Below are 17,024 nucleotides of genomic sequence, written 5' to 3'. Positions count from 1 at the left end.
CATTTAAGGTCCTTCCATGAGTTCCATCCCAAGAAAACGTTACCATACTTCATGAGACACCCTTCAACCTCTTGAGCGAGAGTAATGGCCATGATCAAGGAGAAGTAGAGATGGATGCATACGAAGAAGAAGCCCCGGCTTGTTGTCATGGCTGTTTCGGGGTTTTCAAGTTTCCATGGAAGCAAAGCAGCAGCGAGAATGAAGGCAAGCTTCTGTTGGGAGGATGTAACAGTAGCACTAAGGAGGTGACATGGTGGAGGAAGGAGCTGAACAAGGCTAGGGAGTCTACGGTGGTTTATGGAGGGCCAAAGTGGAAGAATTTGGTTAGGAAGATTGGTGCATATTGCAGGGGGTGTAGGAAGCAAAAAGTGAGGTTGTGGAAGAAACAGAAGCCGAAGAATAGGTTCCAGTATGATATGGATAGCTATAATCTCAATTTTGATAATGGCAGTGATGGTAGAGATGGGGAGAATCCGGTTGCTGATTTTGCAGCAAGGTTTGCAGCTCCTTCGAGTGTTATTTCTCAGCAGGGTCCGGTTGATCATCAATAGTTGATGTATATGCTTCTGTAGACTCTGAAGGCTAGATTAGAATTAGGCCGGTTGTCATTCTTTATTTTCTTCATTGTTGAATGATTGTGTTCTGTATGTGATACAGAACAGTATGTAGTCTTCTCTCGGTTGTAAATATAGGATGAAAAATTTCCAGTTCAAATCACGGGCATGCCGGTATTGGATACAAGGCTGTGAAATGTTGATAAAGAAAACAGAAAACCCTAATATATGAAACATCTATAAACTATATTATAACCATTCTCATCCATAGAAACCAAACACAGAAAGCAAACATTGAAATGTAGAGGTTCTTAGCTTACAAAAAGTCAAAAACTCTATCTAGACCCAAAGACAGCCTCCTTTGAGTTTGTTCCTGAACTTCCTGTTACATACTTAAACATTTGATGAGATGGTGGTGGTATTAGAATGGTGCCAGACTCGGAAGTGATTGAGGGCATGAGGCGGCAGCACCATAGACTGGTCTAACGTTTTACTGTACTAGAAATAAACTTAAAACTAAATATGAGCCCATTTCTGATGCTAGAATTCCATCTTTCCATTAGTTAAAAGTGTCGGTTACTTGAGTCGTTGACTGTTGCCATCACCTGCATTACTTTTCATAACAATGGGGAAAAGATTTATATACAAGGTCTAGATAAAAAAACCTGAACAGCAATAACAACAATTAAAGTGTGCAATTTTTCTACCTCTTGCGCTTGCTCTTCAAAACAGAAGTTGTGGAGAGGTTGCTGTGCCAATTCCTTTTTCTTTGATTGATGAACCAGTTATTGATCTGCTTCAATTGCAACCCTGTTTCCTGCACCAGCCTCGCTTTGTCTTCCTCCTATTCGTAGCAAAAGAAAAAGAGGGTTAATTTCTTATTAAGCTATAAAAGGGGATTGATTATTATACATGGTTGGAAGTGTAAACTCACAGTTGGGTAAGGCCATTTGGAATGTGTTTGCCACCAAGCTTTCAACACAGAAGTGGTGTCACCAGGAAGTTTCCCTGCTCTTCTCTTACGCAGAATTTCCTCTCGAATGTCAACAATCTTTTCCTTGTAGCCCTGAGAATATGCACCACATGTTATACACCACCTAGAATCTTGCATTAACAGTACACAAATGTGTAGTGTGGATCAAACTATACCTGTTTCAGTTCATGCTTCAATTCTTGCCTTACACGCTCCATCAGAGACCTCTCACTTTCAGTTGGCATGAGAGGACCAAATCCCATGGTGTCATGTCCATCTAAACTTGCATCATATGAGCTAATGTCACCGTCGAATTGTTCATCATCATCAGACATTGTAGCCCCTGTGCCCTCAGCCGTTGACACACCTGTGTTTTCACATCATAATTAAACCGTTACTAACTAAGTCATTCATAAACTCTAAACACTAATCTGCTGTAGAACGCATAATAGTATAAAGATCAAACAAGAAGTGGAAACCTATAGGCACTATTCAAACAAGAATAATCTACTGAAAAGAGACTTTAAGTTACTGTAACTAATTGCACGCCTTGCTTCTCTTTTTTTATGAGATAAAAGTCATGACTCATAACCAGTAGTTGGTGTCTATGATCTTAGCACTCAAAAACAGAACCATAACAGTGATAAAAAGTTGTATGATTTGAATTCCAAGCACAAGAACAAAAAAAAAGTTACTCCCATTTTTCACCGAAGTAAATTCTTGGAGAAAAATCACCTGTCAAGCTTTGTAGAGATTGCTCAAGCTCCCAACAAGCCATGACTGCTTCCATGGCATGAACTCGAACATGTTGCTGCAGTTGTTCTTTGAAGGAACACAGCAACAGAACATAGTTTGTCTACAAACACCAAACAAAGCACTGATCTTTAGCATCAAACCTCAAAATATTTGTCCAACATTAAGATTACAAACAATTTGAAGGGCTAAACTGTAAAGGGGTCACAAATTTGAAGAATAGTACGACCAAAGACGTTGTCATAGATTGAAGTGAAACTAAGTTTAAGTCTCTAACCATGAACATGTCAAGTTCTTTCTCATCCAGGACTCCGAACTCGCCGTTGGCTCTCATCGCCGAGTACTTGTCCACCACGCGCTGCGACTGCACGAGCTGCTCGTCGATCTTCGGCAGCTGGTCGACCGGCGTGGCGATCCTCAGGCACGACACGTGTGCGGAGACCAACTGTTCGTACAGAGGGTGTCCCACTATGTCGGCTTTGAACCTCCCGCTCTCGCCCTCCATCTCATCCTCGCCGTCCTCCTCGCCGCTTTTCCCGGACGGCGAGGAGCGGAACGGCGGCGCGTTGAGCCACGTGGGGGCGAGCTGAGGGGGTTGTTGGGTGTCCGGGAAGGAGCCGTGGAAGGCCATTTCGTGAGGGGTTTGGTGGTGGTGGTGGAAAGCCATGTTTGAGACTTTGAGGGGTTTTGTGTTTCAGCTGAAAAGAGAAGCGCTTTTTCTAGTTCTTGAGGAAAACGCAAAGCTCTTTTTTGGGAGAGAGAGAGAGAGAGAGAGAGAGAGAGAGGAGGGAGACGAGAAGACTTTGGTTTCTGAGTTGAGAGAGTGATGATGATGATGACTGGCTGACGCCGGTACCGAGGAGGAGGGAGGAAGAAGGATCGGACGGTCGAGATAGGTCGACACGTGGAGGAGATGACATAGGTAATAAGACAAAGAGTCAAAGATTGATAATTGATGAGTTTCTTTAGATTCTACTGTTGCTGTTGTAGACTTAGGGGCATTGTTCATACTTGATAGTGTGGACTGGTGGGTGAGTTTCTCAGGGGCACCATTGTCCTCTGTGTCTGATTAGATTTTTCGGTTATGTTATCTCAATGCGATGTTTCTTACCTACCTATATAGCCATATATAGCCATATGTAGGTGTTTGGAATATGACGGAGAAATGTCATACGCATGAAAAGGTTTATTGTCGTTACAACATCTACAAAGACTATTCACATGTGATCGATTCTTATTTGTGTTTTTTTTTAAATCGTTTATAAGACATTGTGCGACTCTCCTAAATGTATTTTACATTTTACTTGCCTTACGAAGCCAAATTAACACTATCATACTACTTATTTACCGATTGAGCCATATGTACGTCTTAAGAAAATGACGGAGAAATGTAACTAGTGTGAATGATTTATTGTCATTAAAGCATCTAAAATAATTATTTACACGTGAACGATGCTCATTTGAGTTTCATAACTCGTTTATAAGACATTGTACGATTCTCATTTTATATTTTACTTGCATTACGAAGCTTATTTATAATAAACCACATGTACGTTGAGTTTCTTTTATATAGACTCGACGACTCTATATTTAAGATGTCTAATGTCTCAAACATGGAGGTTAATTAGAGAACCCGTGAGGGGAACTAATTGCCCCAAGAGTTGGAGTTTTTACATGTTTTCCTCATTAGATGCATGTCGCTTTTAGATTGTAAAAAAGAAGATGGGATGGATGATGAGGATAATGCAGGAGCTGTGCAAGTGGTGGCTACTGGCAAGCTAGAAAGGGCAAGACGTGCACAGTGGAACCAAATGTGTCTCAATATGAATGGTATCGGACAACACGATATAGATGTTTGTATTGTTGCAGGAAGTTTCTATTATGATTCAGAGAGACGACATTTCACCCTTTGGTATATGCAGGAAGCTGTGACAGTAGTAGACATTGGGAAGCAATTTTAAAATCGTTGGAAGAGATAAAGAGAAGTGCTGGAGAAGAAAAGTGAAAGAAAAAGAAAGGAGGAACAACTTTTGTGCTTTAACCCTTGTGATACGCTGAAGCAACAGAGGGCTTTATAGAACCAGACAAAGTGCCATCCCCCATCTACAATCATAACAAATCTACACTGTACGTGCCAATCTGGAAGGACAGAAGAGCAGCACTTCAGGGTTTCGTTAGTTAGGTTAGGGGGGTTTGCTAAGCAAGGTTAATCTTCGACATCAACTATTGAAGTGATGGGTGGCGTTAGATTTGAATGACATAGGGTTCTGAAGTCGTTAGAGGTATTTATGGATGGTACTCTGATCACAGCACAGGGACGAAGACGAATACAGTTAACACCAAACTCTCCGATCAACGAATGGTTTCCACTTTCCAGGTCCTATCTGGTTTTCCTGTGTTCTTTCTCGTCAGTCGCGGCCCTACACTCCACAGCGACGTCGACACCGTACCGGAGACACGTGCCGGCCCCTAGTTTCATGGACCACTTGGAAAACCACGCCTCAACATGTCAGAGAATCCTGTTCGTACAGCTGTGAGAAAAGCAGCTAGGGCCCCCACCACCGCTGTTCCTCTGCAGTCAGTCGTAACATTGGTCTCACAGAGGCGCGGCTGGCGGCTGACCTTTCACGCGCGCCTGCAAAGGTTGTGGGTCCCACCACCCCAGGGTCTCTGCTAAACCACGTATCCGTCATTTGGGGTCTACTCTCTACAATTCTACAAAGGTTGGGCTCCGCTTCAAAGAGACCCAAAGATGGAAGAGAGGATCTGAGTTAAAGCCCACAGCGGCTTGGTTTTGATACGAGCCCATGACAGGAAGGCCCAAAGATATGAACGTGGGATCTTATCAGGAGAGGAAGCAGTGCATATTATTTACAGAAATAATTAAAACTAAAAGCTTGAGGCACAAAGCCACCCTTGGAGCAAAGTAGCAAACTGTTACCGTGTTATGACATGGTCAGTTTGCCGGTCCGGTAAAGGCAGCACACCCTTCGGCTCAATCATGATACATTGGTCCCAAACATGGCTATATGGCACATAAACCAGCTGCGCGCACATAAACCAGCCGCGCACCTTACACGCTTCAAGCAATCTTCTGGGGCATACAAAAGCTTAGGACTGTTCAGATGCTCCCTATGATCATATCACATTCAGTAGCTGAATCAGTGAATCTGGTACTGATATTGTGGTTGGGTCCGGTAGATTGTGCATAGATTGTGTCAATGTGAATAGAATAGGTGCAGGGTGTAGGATGTATGCATTAATCGGCAGATCAGTGACGAAGGATAATGCAGACAGCCAAAATGCTATATCTGAAAGTGCAACCCTGTTGGAATTCTGACTATAGCAGCAACCTATCTCATATTGAGGAGAACCTCGATCAAACTAGAAATTTTTTAACAGAAGAAAGATCATAACGAAAGACAACGAGTTTTGACAACGATCAGTTTACATTCTAAAGCATGCACAAATTTCTGAAAGTTTTTCCTATCAGTCTATCTAACATTGTGACACAGATTATGAACTTGGTAATACATGTAATGTTCTGTATGTTCGAGAGGATTAGACTGAGTTAGATTTCTGCTCGAAAAGTTAACAGTGCCAGTACTTGCTCAAAAGCATAAGATGTATGAAGCATGTCAAACAACTTGAACTGTGTATAAAACAAAATTTTCATTTCCGATACAAGATTTACAGTCTCCAATATTCAAGAATCCTCTCATGAAACACAGTGATCAGTGTGATACAGGGAGCAATAGCAACAATTTCAAACATTTACATTATATGCAATGTTGAATGTACATAACTTACTAAATTGTCAAGGAAGACTAGGAGGAGAAAAGGAAGGCTTTGTAACTTTGAGCTCACCACAGTCACTGATATACACAGTCTTGAGCGGCTTATTCCACAGCGCCCGTGCCTGCATTGCTCTATCGTCTCCGAGAAACGTTGCAAAATCGTTGAACTGCTGTATTCTCTCCGACGGTCTGTACGTTGGTATAGCTGCTATAGCCGTCACAACATCCATACCTTCACACACCCAAAAATCAAGAACATATAATTCAAGTTAGTCAAACATTACCGATACATTAACATATCCTAAATCAGTTACTAAAATTGAGGATTATAACTTGCATCCATTCATTAATGTAACAAATTACCTTCAAGTACTGAGCCGAAAACAATGTTCTTGTGATCGAGCTGAGGACATGGGCCGGGGCCAGTAGTGATGGAGAACTCAACATTCCGGTAATCCGGGTCAAGCTTGATGTCATCATCGTCGTCATTTTCCGATAAGCTAAGCGAGAGGAGCCCCGGTCTGGAGTGAGTCAACTCAAACGCCTTGGACTCAACAGTCTCGGTGTTCCGGGCGATGAGGCCAATAGGCCGCCGCACGTCGCCGGGTTTATCGCCCTGGTGGCCGGCGAGGAAGAATTGACCGGGGAAGAGTTTATGGACGGTTGTGCCCTTGTAGGCGGCGGAGGTGACCATGGCCTTGAAGTTGGCGACGGTGACGGGGACGAGGTGGCCGTAGAGGCCGAGGACGACCCGGCCCAGATAAACCGGGTCGGGGCAGAGGACGGGTTGCTCGGAGGACCAGCGGAAGTAGGTGGGGCAGAGGTTGAAGTCCATGAATACGCGGTCGGTGACGGTGGTGTCCGGCGGCGGCACGGAGGCGGAGGCGGCGGAGGAAGGGAGGATGAGTGAGGTGGAGGAGAGGAGGAGGGAGCGTCGGGTTAAAGAGAGGGAATTGGGCTTGGGTTTCGGGTTCGGGTTCGGGTGGAGAAGAGGCGGAGGAGTGGGTGGTGGTGTTATTATAGAGTAGCCCATGAAGGCTGAGGTTTTGAGAGTTTGAGTTCAAAGTTTGGATCTTTGGGATTTTGGGGATATGAGACACTGAGCTTGAGCTAAGCCACAAAGAAGGAACGTGGGGCCTACAGGTAGTTAATTCTTGTTAACTTCGGACAGGTGGCTAGATTTGGAGGTAAAGTTGTTAGCAATGTATAAGGTCACTATTACCCCAACTGGGTAAAACCCAGCATTGATGGTAAAACTTGAACTTGTATATATAACAGATTAGCATAGTGCAGACGTTGGGAAAAGAAGTTAAAAAGTTTGGATCTTCAATTGGGTTAAATTCACCATTGATGGTAAAACTACTTTTAAACCCAGGTAATAGAATGAGATTTGAAAGGTGATAATTCAGACCTGGTGAGCCTTTCCAAACCAGAATGAAGATGAGAAGCTGGTGATCGAGCTTTGCTTCTGGGTTGGTCTGCTTCCATCATATGAGTTATATCAGCAGTATAATCTTATTTGCGTTAGTGACAGTATGAAGAGAAGAAGGCACCTTCTGCAGTCTGGAACTCTAGATGGCATCGAAAAAAAATGTGAGATATAGAAAGATGGTACATAACCATATCACCAAATTCCGAAAATTGTATCCTAGAAATGACAGGAAAGCATGCACATCACTGTTTCGATTTCGAGGGACATGAAAGTTTAACAATGTTCATTGTTCTATGTAGAATTCCAACACTCTGTATGTGTCTAAATGATCTGTTCCATTGATTTGTCCATGCCCAATTTCCATTACAAATTTTCAGAATGATCCTTACAAATGTAAACTCATCTGAGCTGATAATACTAAAATCGATCTCTTGTTCTTGTTTCCTCACCAAAATATTCCCACCTGATCTAAATCATGATGATGGAACTTAAAAATCTCTAACTCGTTTATCATAAAGCCTTTAGAATTCGATACTTTTGTGACTTGGATTATGTTCTTAATTAAAATCATGCTTTACTATTATGGCATGGAAGAATTTCAATAAAGGAGTATTGACAGGTTTTGGCATGCCATGAACCTTTTATTTTAATTTACTTTCTCCTTTTATCTGGCCTAGAAGAAACTATACAGGGTACTAATAAATCATATATCTTGCTCCTAGCTTTCTTTCAGGCAGAAATGACATGCTTTGGTTCCATGGCTTCCCTGAAGAGAGGAAAGTTTCATCATACAAATCAGTGACCAAAATATATAATTTGCTTGGTACAGAAAAAACTAAGAATATATGATTGTTAGCTTCTCAATCCTGACCTCTTTTCTTCTAGCTATGGCGCTGTGCTGTCCTGAGCTCTCTCTCTTTGTGTACTTGGCATGAAATGGTGCACTCAAGTCTTCTTTGTTCCATGGTGTTGAGCCATCGAGAAGTCTGGGGCTGTTTTCTGGGGAACGAAATATTCGACTGTTGAGGGCAAGCGTTGGCCTTCGCCTTATGCATTGCACAACTGCAGTTACGGTGGTATGGTCTTTGCTCAACCTCCATGTCATGCACTGATATGCTTCCTTCTAAAACAAACTGAAGCATCATCTTAGTTGCCATATTTTCTCTCCTATGTCTATGTATAAGTGATCGAAACTTCGTGAAGTTAATTGCTTGATTTGTTGTTGGCTTATATAGGAGGAGGATGGTGGTTCTTAAAGGAAGTGTGGGGAGAAACAAGAGTAGGATATTTGTTGGTGTTTGTTACCGGTGAAGCCGAGAGAAGTTTTTTTGCCACGGTGAATAGTACAAAAGCATTTTTGTTATAGTTGATTTTGTTTTCAAGTGGTCTTGTCAAGTTAGTTAATAGCAACAAAGCAATAAGAGAGAGGATCAAGGGAAGTAGGTTGGCTTGGTTTAGCATAGGTTACTCCACAGTCCACAATAACGTCTTTTAACTACCTTGTTATCAATTTTTTTGTTTAATGTTGTACTCAGATGGAAGTATTTGCAGCCGGAGCTTGATTTTAGTTTGGTGTCCTCTTCCTCTTGTTTATGATTCTGCTACTGAATTGGAGTACAAGACTCTCCTGAGTCTCCTCAGTAATTTCGTAGGAAGACATACCATCAGCAAATGTGTGCTTCTTTCTTTCTTCATTTGTTTGCGAAATTGAGTCGATTCATTTTATTTTATGGATGGCAAAAGTCGTACACTTGGTTGCTTTTCTATATTATAGGAGGTGCCTATGTATGTGAACCATGTCTGTGCTTTTATATTCGTCGACTATTATGGACACAATGAAACAGCAAGAATGGAGGCTCAAATTCCTAGCCTTAATTAGAAGTGATCACTTAGTCATATAGCATTATAGCAGATTAACTGTTAACAATGCTACACAATATGCAAGCATATGAAATGACGGGGAGAAACATTAATGAGTTTGATGCTCCTCATCACCATTCAGGTCAAGCTCGGGGGCTTCAATATTAGGATCAACCAGGTGAAGCTCTGGCACTTCAAAATTAGGATCAAGCTGACGAAGTCGTTCATAGGCATTATTCAACATTCCTTGAATTTTAGCCCGAATTGCCCTCTCCCTCTCAAGTTCAGCATATACTTCCTCCAGTTCCTCTATAATGCTGGAGGTTGAAGTCTCATTTACCCAAAAGGTTCCCAATCCACGAACTGGCTGTTTTGGCTTCACACCGAGTACCTCCTTTAAAATCTCAATCCCAACCTCAGGAGATATGGGCAACTCTTTGATTGTAATACCCGGATGCTTCTCTGCCAACTCTTTCAGATAGGCCTCCTCTTTCAGAATCATCTTATCCTTCAAAATAGTAAAGAATATGTTTAAAATAGGAAACCCAATACTTAAGTATAAATAATGTGCAGTATGAAGACATTCACATTTGCTGACTTTTCATCAATAACGTGTAATAGGAGAGATGAGTAATGAAATTTCAAACATACGTATTGTTCTTGCGCCTTATTACTGATCCATTCGTTACTCCCCTTTTTGAGATGAGTCACTCTGAAGGTCTCGATTGCTGGAAACTTCGAACCCTCCTAAGTTCAACAAAAGAAACGAGACAAAATTTCAACTTTGAACCAACTATATGTACTGTCACTCAAAGGATGACCATAAACTGCCAATTATGATTTACCTGAACTTTATCCTGAAAATATAGACCATGAGGACGAGAACCTCCACAGTGCTCATACTCCTTTCCAGCTCGATTTTTCGCATTGGTTTCGCTTTTCTTCTGCAATAGGTTAAACAGTTTGAAAAGGTGTATAGGAGAACTGATGACATATAACACTAATCCAAAATCTTAAAAGCTAGTATAATTTCAAAGTTATTAACATTATCATACCTTAAACTTTTCTTCTGAGAAATGTTTACACAAACACTTCCACTGAGCTGGATCATTTCTAGCTATCATTGCCTTGGGGGGTTTATCGAGTGCCTCTTCAAGGGACCTCATCTTTTTGTAGTGCTTGTGCAACTCACACTTAAACTCCCTATACACCTTACCCATAAGCTTATTCAGGTAATGTATAATTGATGGGCGCTGTACATCAACGTCAAAGTTCACCTAATACCATCACCTTAAGAATTTAGTTATAGTACAACTTTAAATGAATGAATAAAAACCACATCATAACTAAAAAGAATAATAAACTCACTTCAACTTCCTTTCTGAGGTTATGTTTCACGTCCCTAGAAATCTTGGTCCACGTCTCATGCACCATTGGGCACTTCTCCCTGACAATCTTCCCACACTCATTAGACAAAAGGCTTGAGACGCCTTTGTCAGTCGGCCTTCCATGCTCAGGATCAAGATTGACAGCAATCTTATTCCCTGTTCTTTTCCTAATTTGCTCCGCTTTAGAGCCTGTGGATGGCCCTCGTTTCCCAGGCCCATTCTTCCTCCTTTTGCTTTCTTTTGTTATTGGCACTACATCTTCAGATTGTGTCCAACCTATATAGAGAGACATAGTCAGTAGTAATAACAGCGGAGTGAACTAGTTGTCTACGTAATCATGCCTTTTACGTTATGCTAACTCAGTCACCGATAAGAAAAGATCATTCACTCTCTTTCCAGTTTCTTTTACGCATGAAGATTTCTTTTAGTGATGATCGTATACCATCGATAGTTTTCACTCATTATTCACTTGAACATTCAATGCTTCAAGTTTCATTACTATACCGGTCTAGAGTTAAAAATAAACTTCCAAATGTGCAATTCTGTACCAGCTCATGTGCACTATCTCCAATAATAACATGTTTAAACCAACTATAGCAGACACTTGTACATACCATTACCAATTGAAGATATTGTCACTAGTGTGACCTCCTCATTTTTGGCCTGAGTTCCGCAACTGCTCCTCCTCGAAGCAATGTGCCGATCAACAGGCTCAGCAGTCTGAGAAGCTGTGCACTTAGCCCTCTTCCGAGGTTTCTTACTGGCCGTCTGAGCAGCCATGGACTCCTTTCGGGGTCTCTTCTTGCTCGCAACCACATCTATCTACATGTACAAATACACAAAAACAGCAAAGAAAATTAACTACATTACAATTAAGGAAGCTACTTGTTCTTCATATCAAAATAATCGCAGTTGACATGAAAATTGAGCTGTTTAATAACAATTCTGTGACAATTTTTCATAGAAAAATCAACAGAGGATGCTGCATTCACAGAAATTAAAATACTTTACACTGTAATTAATCATAAATTAAGCCAAATCTTCATCACTAAAGTAATAACACTCACCTGCTTTAGTTTGAGATCATCGGAGAGACCGCCGCCGGTGACCGCCGATTGATCGGGTTCCGAGTCGTTGGGAGGAGACGCGGTGGCGGCCACGGTGACGACGGCGGATTCTATGCCGGTGGCTACGGCGGATTCGGTGGCGCTGGGCCCCTCTTCAGCTTCCATAAGAGAGAGAGAGAGTCGGAAACAGATTTACGGCAGGAATTGAGGGCCTGGAAATTTAACCGACGACGACGGCGAACAGAGTAGTGGGGACTTTTGGCCACCGTATTGGACTATATATCCCCCAAATTAAAATTAAATCCACTATACATTTTCATTTCCCTAATGCAGTTTGTAAAGTCCAAATTACCCTCGAGGTAGCGTCAGTAACGACCTTGGTTGTAGTGTAGTGATCAATTCTTGTTCATCAAAGACTGAATCTTTTTCATAGAAAGATTATACATTTTGTGCCCGGATTTGTCCCTCCTATGAAAATGGCCATGTATTGGCTATACAAGAAAGAACGGAAAAGATGTATCAATTTCCTAAGCATTTTGTTCTAGCTCAACTCTAACCCTAAGGAAGCGCCGAGAGACTGAGGATGTGGAGAAGAGGAAGAGAGTTTGGAGTTTGGTGATGATATGCCGTAAGAGTTGTCTGTCCTTGACTGTTTGATCGGGAAGGAGAGGTTTCGAAATGCATTGGAGCAAGAGGCGGCATTATTGGACTTGTGGAGAGCGCAGTTGCAGTTTTTGTGGTACGGCCGGCGCTCGATTCCGGTGTCTCTGATGGAAAGACTTCCTTCGAACATCATCGTTGCGACTCCTCCTATGTTAGTCATTATTTTCTTCTCTTTGTATGCACACAAGGTGTTTGTGTTTATGTCTGTCTGGGTTTTCGAGTTGTCGAAAGTTTGATTCTTTTGCATGGTTTCTAAGGCTTTTATATAGTAAAATGGATACAATGTATGATACTCAAGACACAGGTTAAAACAAAGCGACGTTATTTACCCAACTAGTTTAGAAGGGATGCTCATTTGTACATTATGGAAGGCTTTGGCGGGTGAAACTAGGCAGCTTAACTAACAAAGTTTCTGTCTTTTGGCTCTAGCGTCACTTTCTGGTGATACGAATAAAGAGATCACGAGGAAACGTAATGTAGTTTAGTGCTTTGATTATTATATTAGCTTGCACTACTTAGGTTTGAGGTGATGGGTGTTTAGTTATTACCATTGTTTTTGTTTGTTTCCGCTCTCATTTCTCGCTTCTTTGATTGGATACCCTCTTGGCATCACTTGGGTGAACTTTGAGAGCTGAGAATTATATTGAAGTGTGACATTCACTTTTAGCAGTTGTATATCTCTGCCTAGTACTGAATGTTAGAGAATCTGCAGTGTTCGAGTTGATTAGCTGGCTGCAACATACATTTAGATCTTACTTGGTACATTCTGTTTCCAGATTTTGGTACTATCTTGACAGATGATAGGAGAGATAGAATTCCATCGTATGATTATTTCAGTGATCAGAAATGCTGTAATGTATAGAGGCCAATGTCGGTCAAATCCTCCAGTCATTTACTTATGTCTTTGCCAAAGGGACATATGTGGATCTGGAGCATATGATAGTAGAATAAGCTGGAGCATTATAAGACTTCTAGCTCCTTTGCGATTACCAATAAGACAAAACAACTCAATATAGTTTTCAGTTTTAATTTTTACATTTCCACTTTTTTTTGGGTGTCATTTTCATTTTCTGTTNTACTCTCTCTCTCTCTCTCTACTAGAAAAAATAAATAAAAATCTATCTTGCAGGAATACCTACCAACTACATTTGATGGCATCAATGTTTCTGAGAAAGAGAGAGGACGGGTTTGTTTCAACAATCTTCATTGCATCGTAGTTAACAATTCTTGTTGATCAAAGTAAAATTGTAGGAGGAAAAGAAAACGAAACTCCTACTTTGAAAGTATCATGTGTGTTCAAAAAGTAATTGTTCCTTGGCTCAAATTTGTTTGTACTGAATTGAGGTAAAAAAGTAGGTTGTTGTAATTTGTAACATAATCAAAGAAAACTGAACGAGGAAAGAATGCTATGCATTTATGAACTTAGAAAGACTGAGATTGTATAAGTCTGTAGTTTTGCATCTTCAGATGTACTAATGAAATGTGACAGTGTTTACAGGACCTCAACATTTACATGCGTGAAGTAAAAAAGCTCACAAGCACCAATTCTGGAAATGAGTTAAACTCAAGCACTGGTGCTGGGCCACAAGAATAAGAGAAACGAAAACTTCAAAATTTCTTCCCAGTTCCTGACCTTTACTTCTAACTCGGACGTAATCATATCGAGGTATCTGTCTATTGTCTGTGGCATAAGCAATCAACTGCATCCACGCTTTCTCTGTTTTCGTTGGTTGATGTACATGTGTTGCTGGAGCCAGAATGCTTAGAAGATTTGGAAGTTGTGGCTAAGCACAAAGAGCTATCTGTCCATGACTTTTTCGTGGGGAACAAAATGCTCCTTTGCTGAGACCAAGAATTCGAGCAAGGACCGCCCTTGGACTTGTGCAGTGCACAGTTGCAGTTTTTATGGTATGGCCTTCTCTCCACTTCTGTGTCCTTCATTGATAGGCTTCCTTCAAACACACACTGAAACATCAAACCGGAAACTCCCAAGGTAGTCATTCTCTTCTCTGTTCTTTGATAAGTGTTGTATAATTTGTGTGAAATGATGAGTGAGCAGTAGAGTACTAATGTTTCTATGGAGTGTTTGTGTGTGTTGAAACTTGCGTGTGCTTTCTAAAACATTTATATAGAGAAGGGGATCAATATATGATAAATGGTGCAAAGGAGAAATCAAGAAACTATTTTGTGCTATTTCTCTCACGGACTCTTGTTTAACTCGAGACAAGTTAAGTTGGTACAGTGTTCCTGCTAAATTGCCAAACAAAACAAGCGTTTTGTTCTAGGGATACTTTTCCACAGAGGGAGAGAGAAGAAAAGTATTACTTAGTTTTAGTGATGTTTGGCTTTAGTACTTAGAGTTAGTCGGATTTTTGTCTGTAGCATAGATTGATACACAGAGAGGCGTTATTCACCTAACTAGTTCGATGGGAAAGGGATGCTCAATTCATTATTATGCATCTTGGCGGTTGGTTCTATGTAACTAACAAAGTTTTGGCTCTAGCATCACTTTTGTGGGAAGTAAGTGGTTAACTTTGGCATTTGTACCGTGAAATGTATATGAAACATTAGGATTTTTCATAGTGTTTCAAACCAACTGATATGTCTTCACTTATAACCAGAAGGCTGGACTTTTGAATTTAGAGTATTTAGATGGAAAACAGAGTGTTGAACGCCTTCACTAGAATTACCATTTGTTCCTGTTCCTAGAGTTGACCAACTCACCAATTTACATTTGATGATTCAGGCGAATAGGGTCTGTGATTATGAAATTTCAGTAGACATAAGAAATTCTGAATGATTGGAATACCGAAGATTTTTACACTACCTTTGTCTCTGTTTTGATTTTTCAGATCATAAAATGGTTTCCAAATTAGAAATCTAAATCATTTTTAGTCTTTTGTCTTTACTTTGTTTTACGTTGTTTTCATCTTCTCTTACCTCGTGCGGCGCCTTCTATTGAAAAGAAAATCTTTTATAGGACTAAATAATATATCAACCATTTCATTTGTAGAACCTACCTACTACCTTGATGGTATCAATGTGTCTGAAAGAGCAATAGTACATCTACATCAATCTTCTTTGTAGCGTAGTTAGTTGCCATTCTGTTATTCAAACCAAAACATTTTGGAGGAAAAGAAAATGAACTCCCTCCTTTTGATCCTTTTCTTGTCTACCCTGTGCCGATATAAAATTTTATAAAAGATTTAAACTGCTGCCTGCATTTTGTCCATATTACACGTACTTGTACAGCCTTTGGAATACATGTTTTTTCCTTCTGTAATGCATATTAATCTTGATTCCATCTTGGCAAATTTGAAGGAAGCTAGGTTTTGGTTTGAACAGATAACAGCTTTGCTCACTCAATTGTTAATGACTTCTAGAGGGAAACATAGTTAGTACTGATATGATGTTAACAATGGACTGTACAATGTGAAGAAAGGAAAGTAGAATGAGGAAGAGAATGGTAATGCAGTTAAATAAGCCTTTTCTGTGCAGGTTCAGTTGTATTAAAGAATAGTGACAGTGTTTACAGGAACTTGGTAGAATTTACATGGACAAATTAAGCTAGAGAAATTAGCCCAGAAGTACTCAAAATGAAACGATCTTGAGTACTAGTACTACTGGCGAACCAGACCAAGAGAAACGAATAACTCAAAATTGCTTCTCAGTTCCTGACCTTTTTCATATAACTCAGCCCTAACTGTATCAAGCCTCTATCGTTTGCCTGTGTGACAAGCAATGAACCTCATTCACAGTATCTCTGTTTACAGCGGACGCGGAAGTGTTAGCCAGACAAGAATGCTGAGAAGAATGCTTTGGAGTTGCTGCAATGCATATGGAATTGTCGGCCCATGACTGTTTCTTGGGGAAGGAAATGTTTCTATATTGAGGACAAGCATTGGAGCAAGCACCACCCTTGGACCTGTGCAGCGCACAATTGCAGTTCTTATGGTATGGCCTTCGCTCAATTTCAGTGTCCTGCATAGATAGACTTCCTTCAAACACACACTGAAAGATCATACCAGAAATCCTCATAGTAGCCATTCTCTTCTGTTCTGCTCTTCAGAGTCAATATGTTGTATTTGTGTTTGTCTGAAGCAATGAGGAGCAGTACAGGTGTGTTGAAACTTTATTGTGTTCCTCTAAGGTTTTATATACAGTTGGGGATTACTGTATGATAAAGAGGTATAGGAGAAATCAAGAAAGAGTTTCGTGCCATTGCTCCTACGTATTCGTGTTAAAACTCAAGACAAGTCAACTTTGTTTGGTTTGAGGTTCTTGCCAAAAGTTGAAAGAAGAATAAAACAACAACCGTTTTTTTCTAGAGCTCCTATACTTTTCAAAGAGAGGGTACTGAGAACAAAGAATTAGGTTTGGCCTTTTGTTTTATGGCTTGGCTTTTGTTCTAATAACAGCATAGATTAATCCACTAATACGTTATTTACCTACCTAGATAGGTAGTTAGAGAAGGGCTACCTATTTTGTTTCTGGGCATGCTGGGCGGTTAGATCTATGAAACCAAATACCCTAAGTA

At 40.7% G+C, this 17,024-nt stretch overlaps 3 protein-coding genes across 3 annotated transcripts; all 3 read right to left on the bottom strand.

Annotated features, from left to right (window-relative positions):
• Window positions 1-870: 870 nt before the first annotated feature.
• Window positions 871-3,035, bottom strand: LOC101295264 (homeobox protein knotted-1-like 3-like). Its single transcript, XM_004287183.1, has 6 exons — window positions 2,558-3,035; window positions 2,263-2,383; window positions 1,704-1,894; window positions 1,489-1,620; window positions 1,262-1,398; window positions 871-1,159 (listed from the first exon to the last, which is right to left on the bottom strand). The coding sequence occupies exons 1-6, from the start codon at window positions 2,945-2,947 to the stop codon at window positions 1,156-1,158; spliced, it is 975 nt and encodes a 324-aa protein (XP_004287231.1). The 5' UTR covers window positions 2,948-3,035; the 3' UTR covers window positions 871-1,155.
• Window positions 3,036-5,975: 2,940 nt separating this feature from the next.
• Window positions 5,976-16,709, bottom strand: LOC101294975 (peptidyl-prolyl cis-trans isomerase B2-like). The gene is made up of 3 exons (XM_004287182.1): window positions 16,678-16,709; window positions 6,441-7,021; window positions 5,976-6,309 (listed from the first exon to the last, which is right to left on the bottom strand). The coding sequence occupies exons 1-3, from the start codon at window positions 16,707-16,709 to the stop codon at window positions 6,098-6,100; spliced, it is 825 nt and encodes a 274-aa protein (XP_004287230.1). The 3' UTR covers window positions 5,976-6,097.
• Window positions 9,204-12,112, bottom strand: LOC101294691. The gene is made up of 7 exons (XM_004287181.1): window positions 11,825-12,112; window positions 11,372-11,579; window positions 10,738-11,033; window positions 10,425-10,646; window positions 10,215-10,313; window positions 10,021-10,116; window positions 9,204-9,877 (listed from the first exon to the last, which is right to left on the bottom strand). The coding sequence occupies exons 1-7, from the start codon at window positions 11,987-11,989 to the stop codon at window positions 9,479-9,481; spliced, it is 1,485 nt and encodes a 494-aa protein (XP_004287229.1). The 5' UTR covers window positions 11,990-12,112; the 3' UTR covers window positions 9,204-9,478.
• Window positions 16,710-17,024: the final 315 nt, after the last annotated feature.

The sequence above is a fragment of the Fragaria vesca genome, linkage group LG1 (assembly GCF_000184155.1).
Source record: "Fragaria vesca subsp. vesca linkage group LG1, FraVesHawaii_1.0, whole genome shotgun sequence".
NCBI lineage: Eukaryota > Viridiplantae > Streptophyta > Magnoliopsida > Rosales > Rosaceae > Fragaria > Fragaria vesca.
Note: the sequence above shows the minus strand (reverse complement) of the source record. Positions and strands in the feature narration are given on the sequence as shown.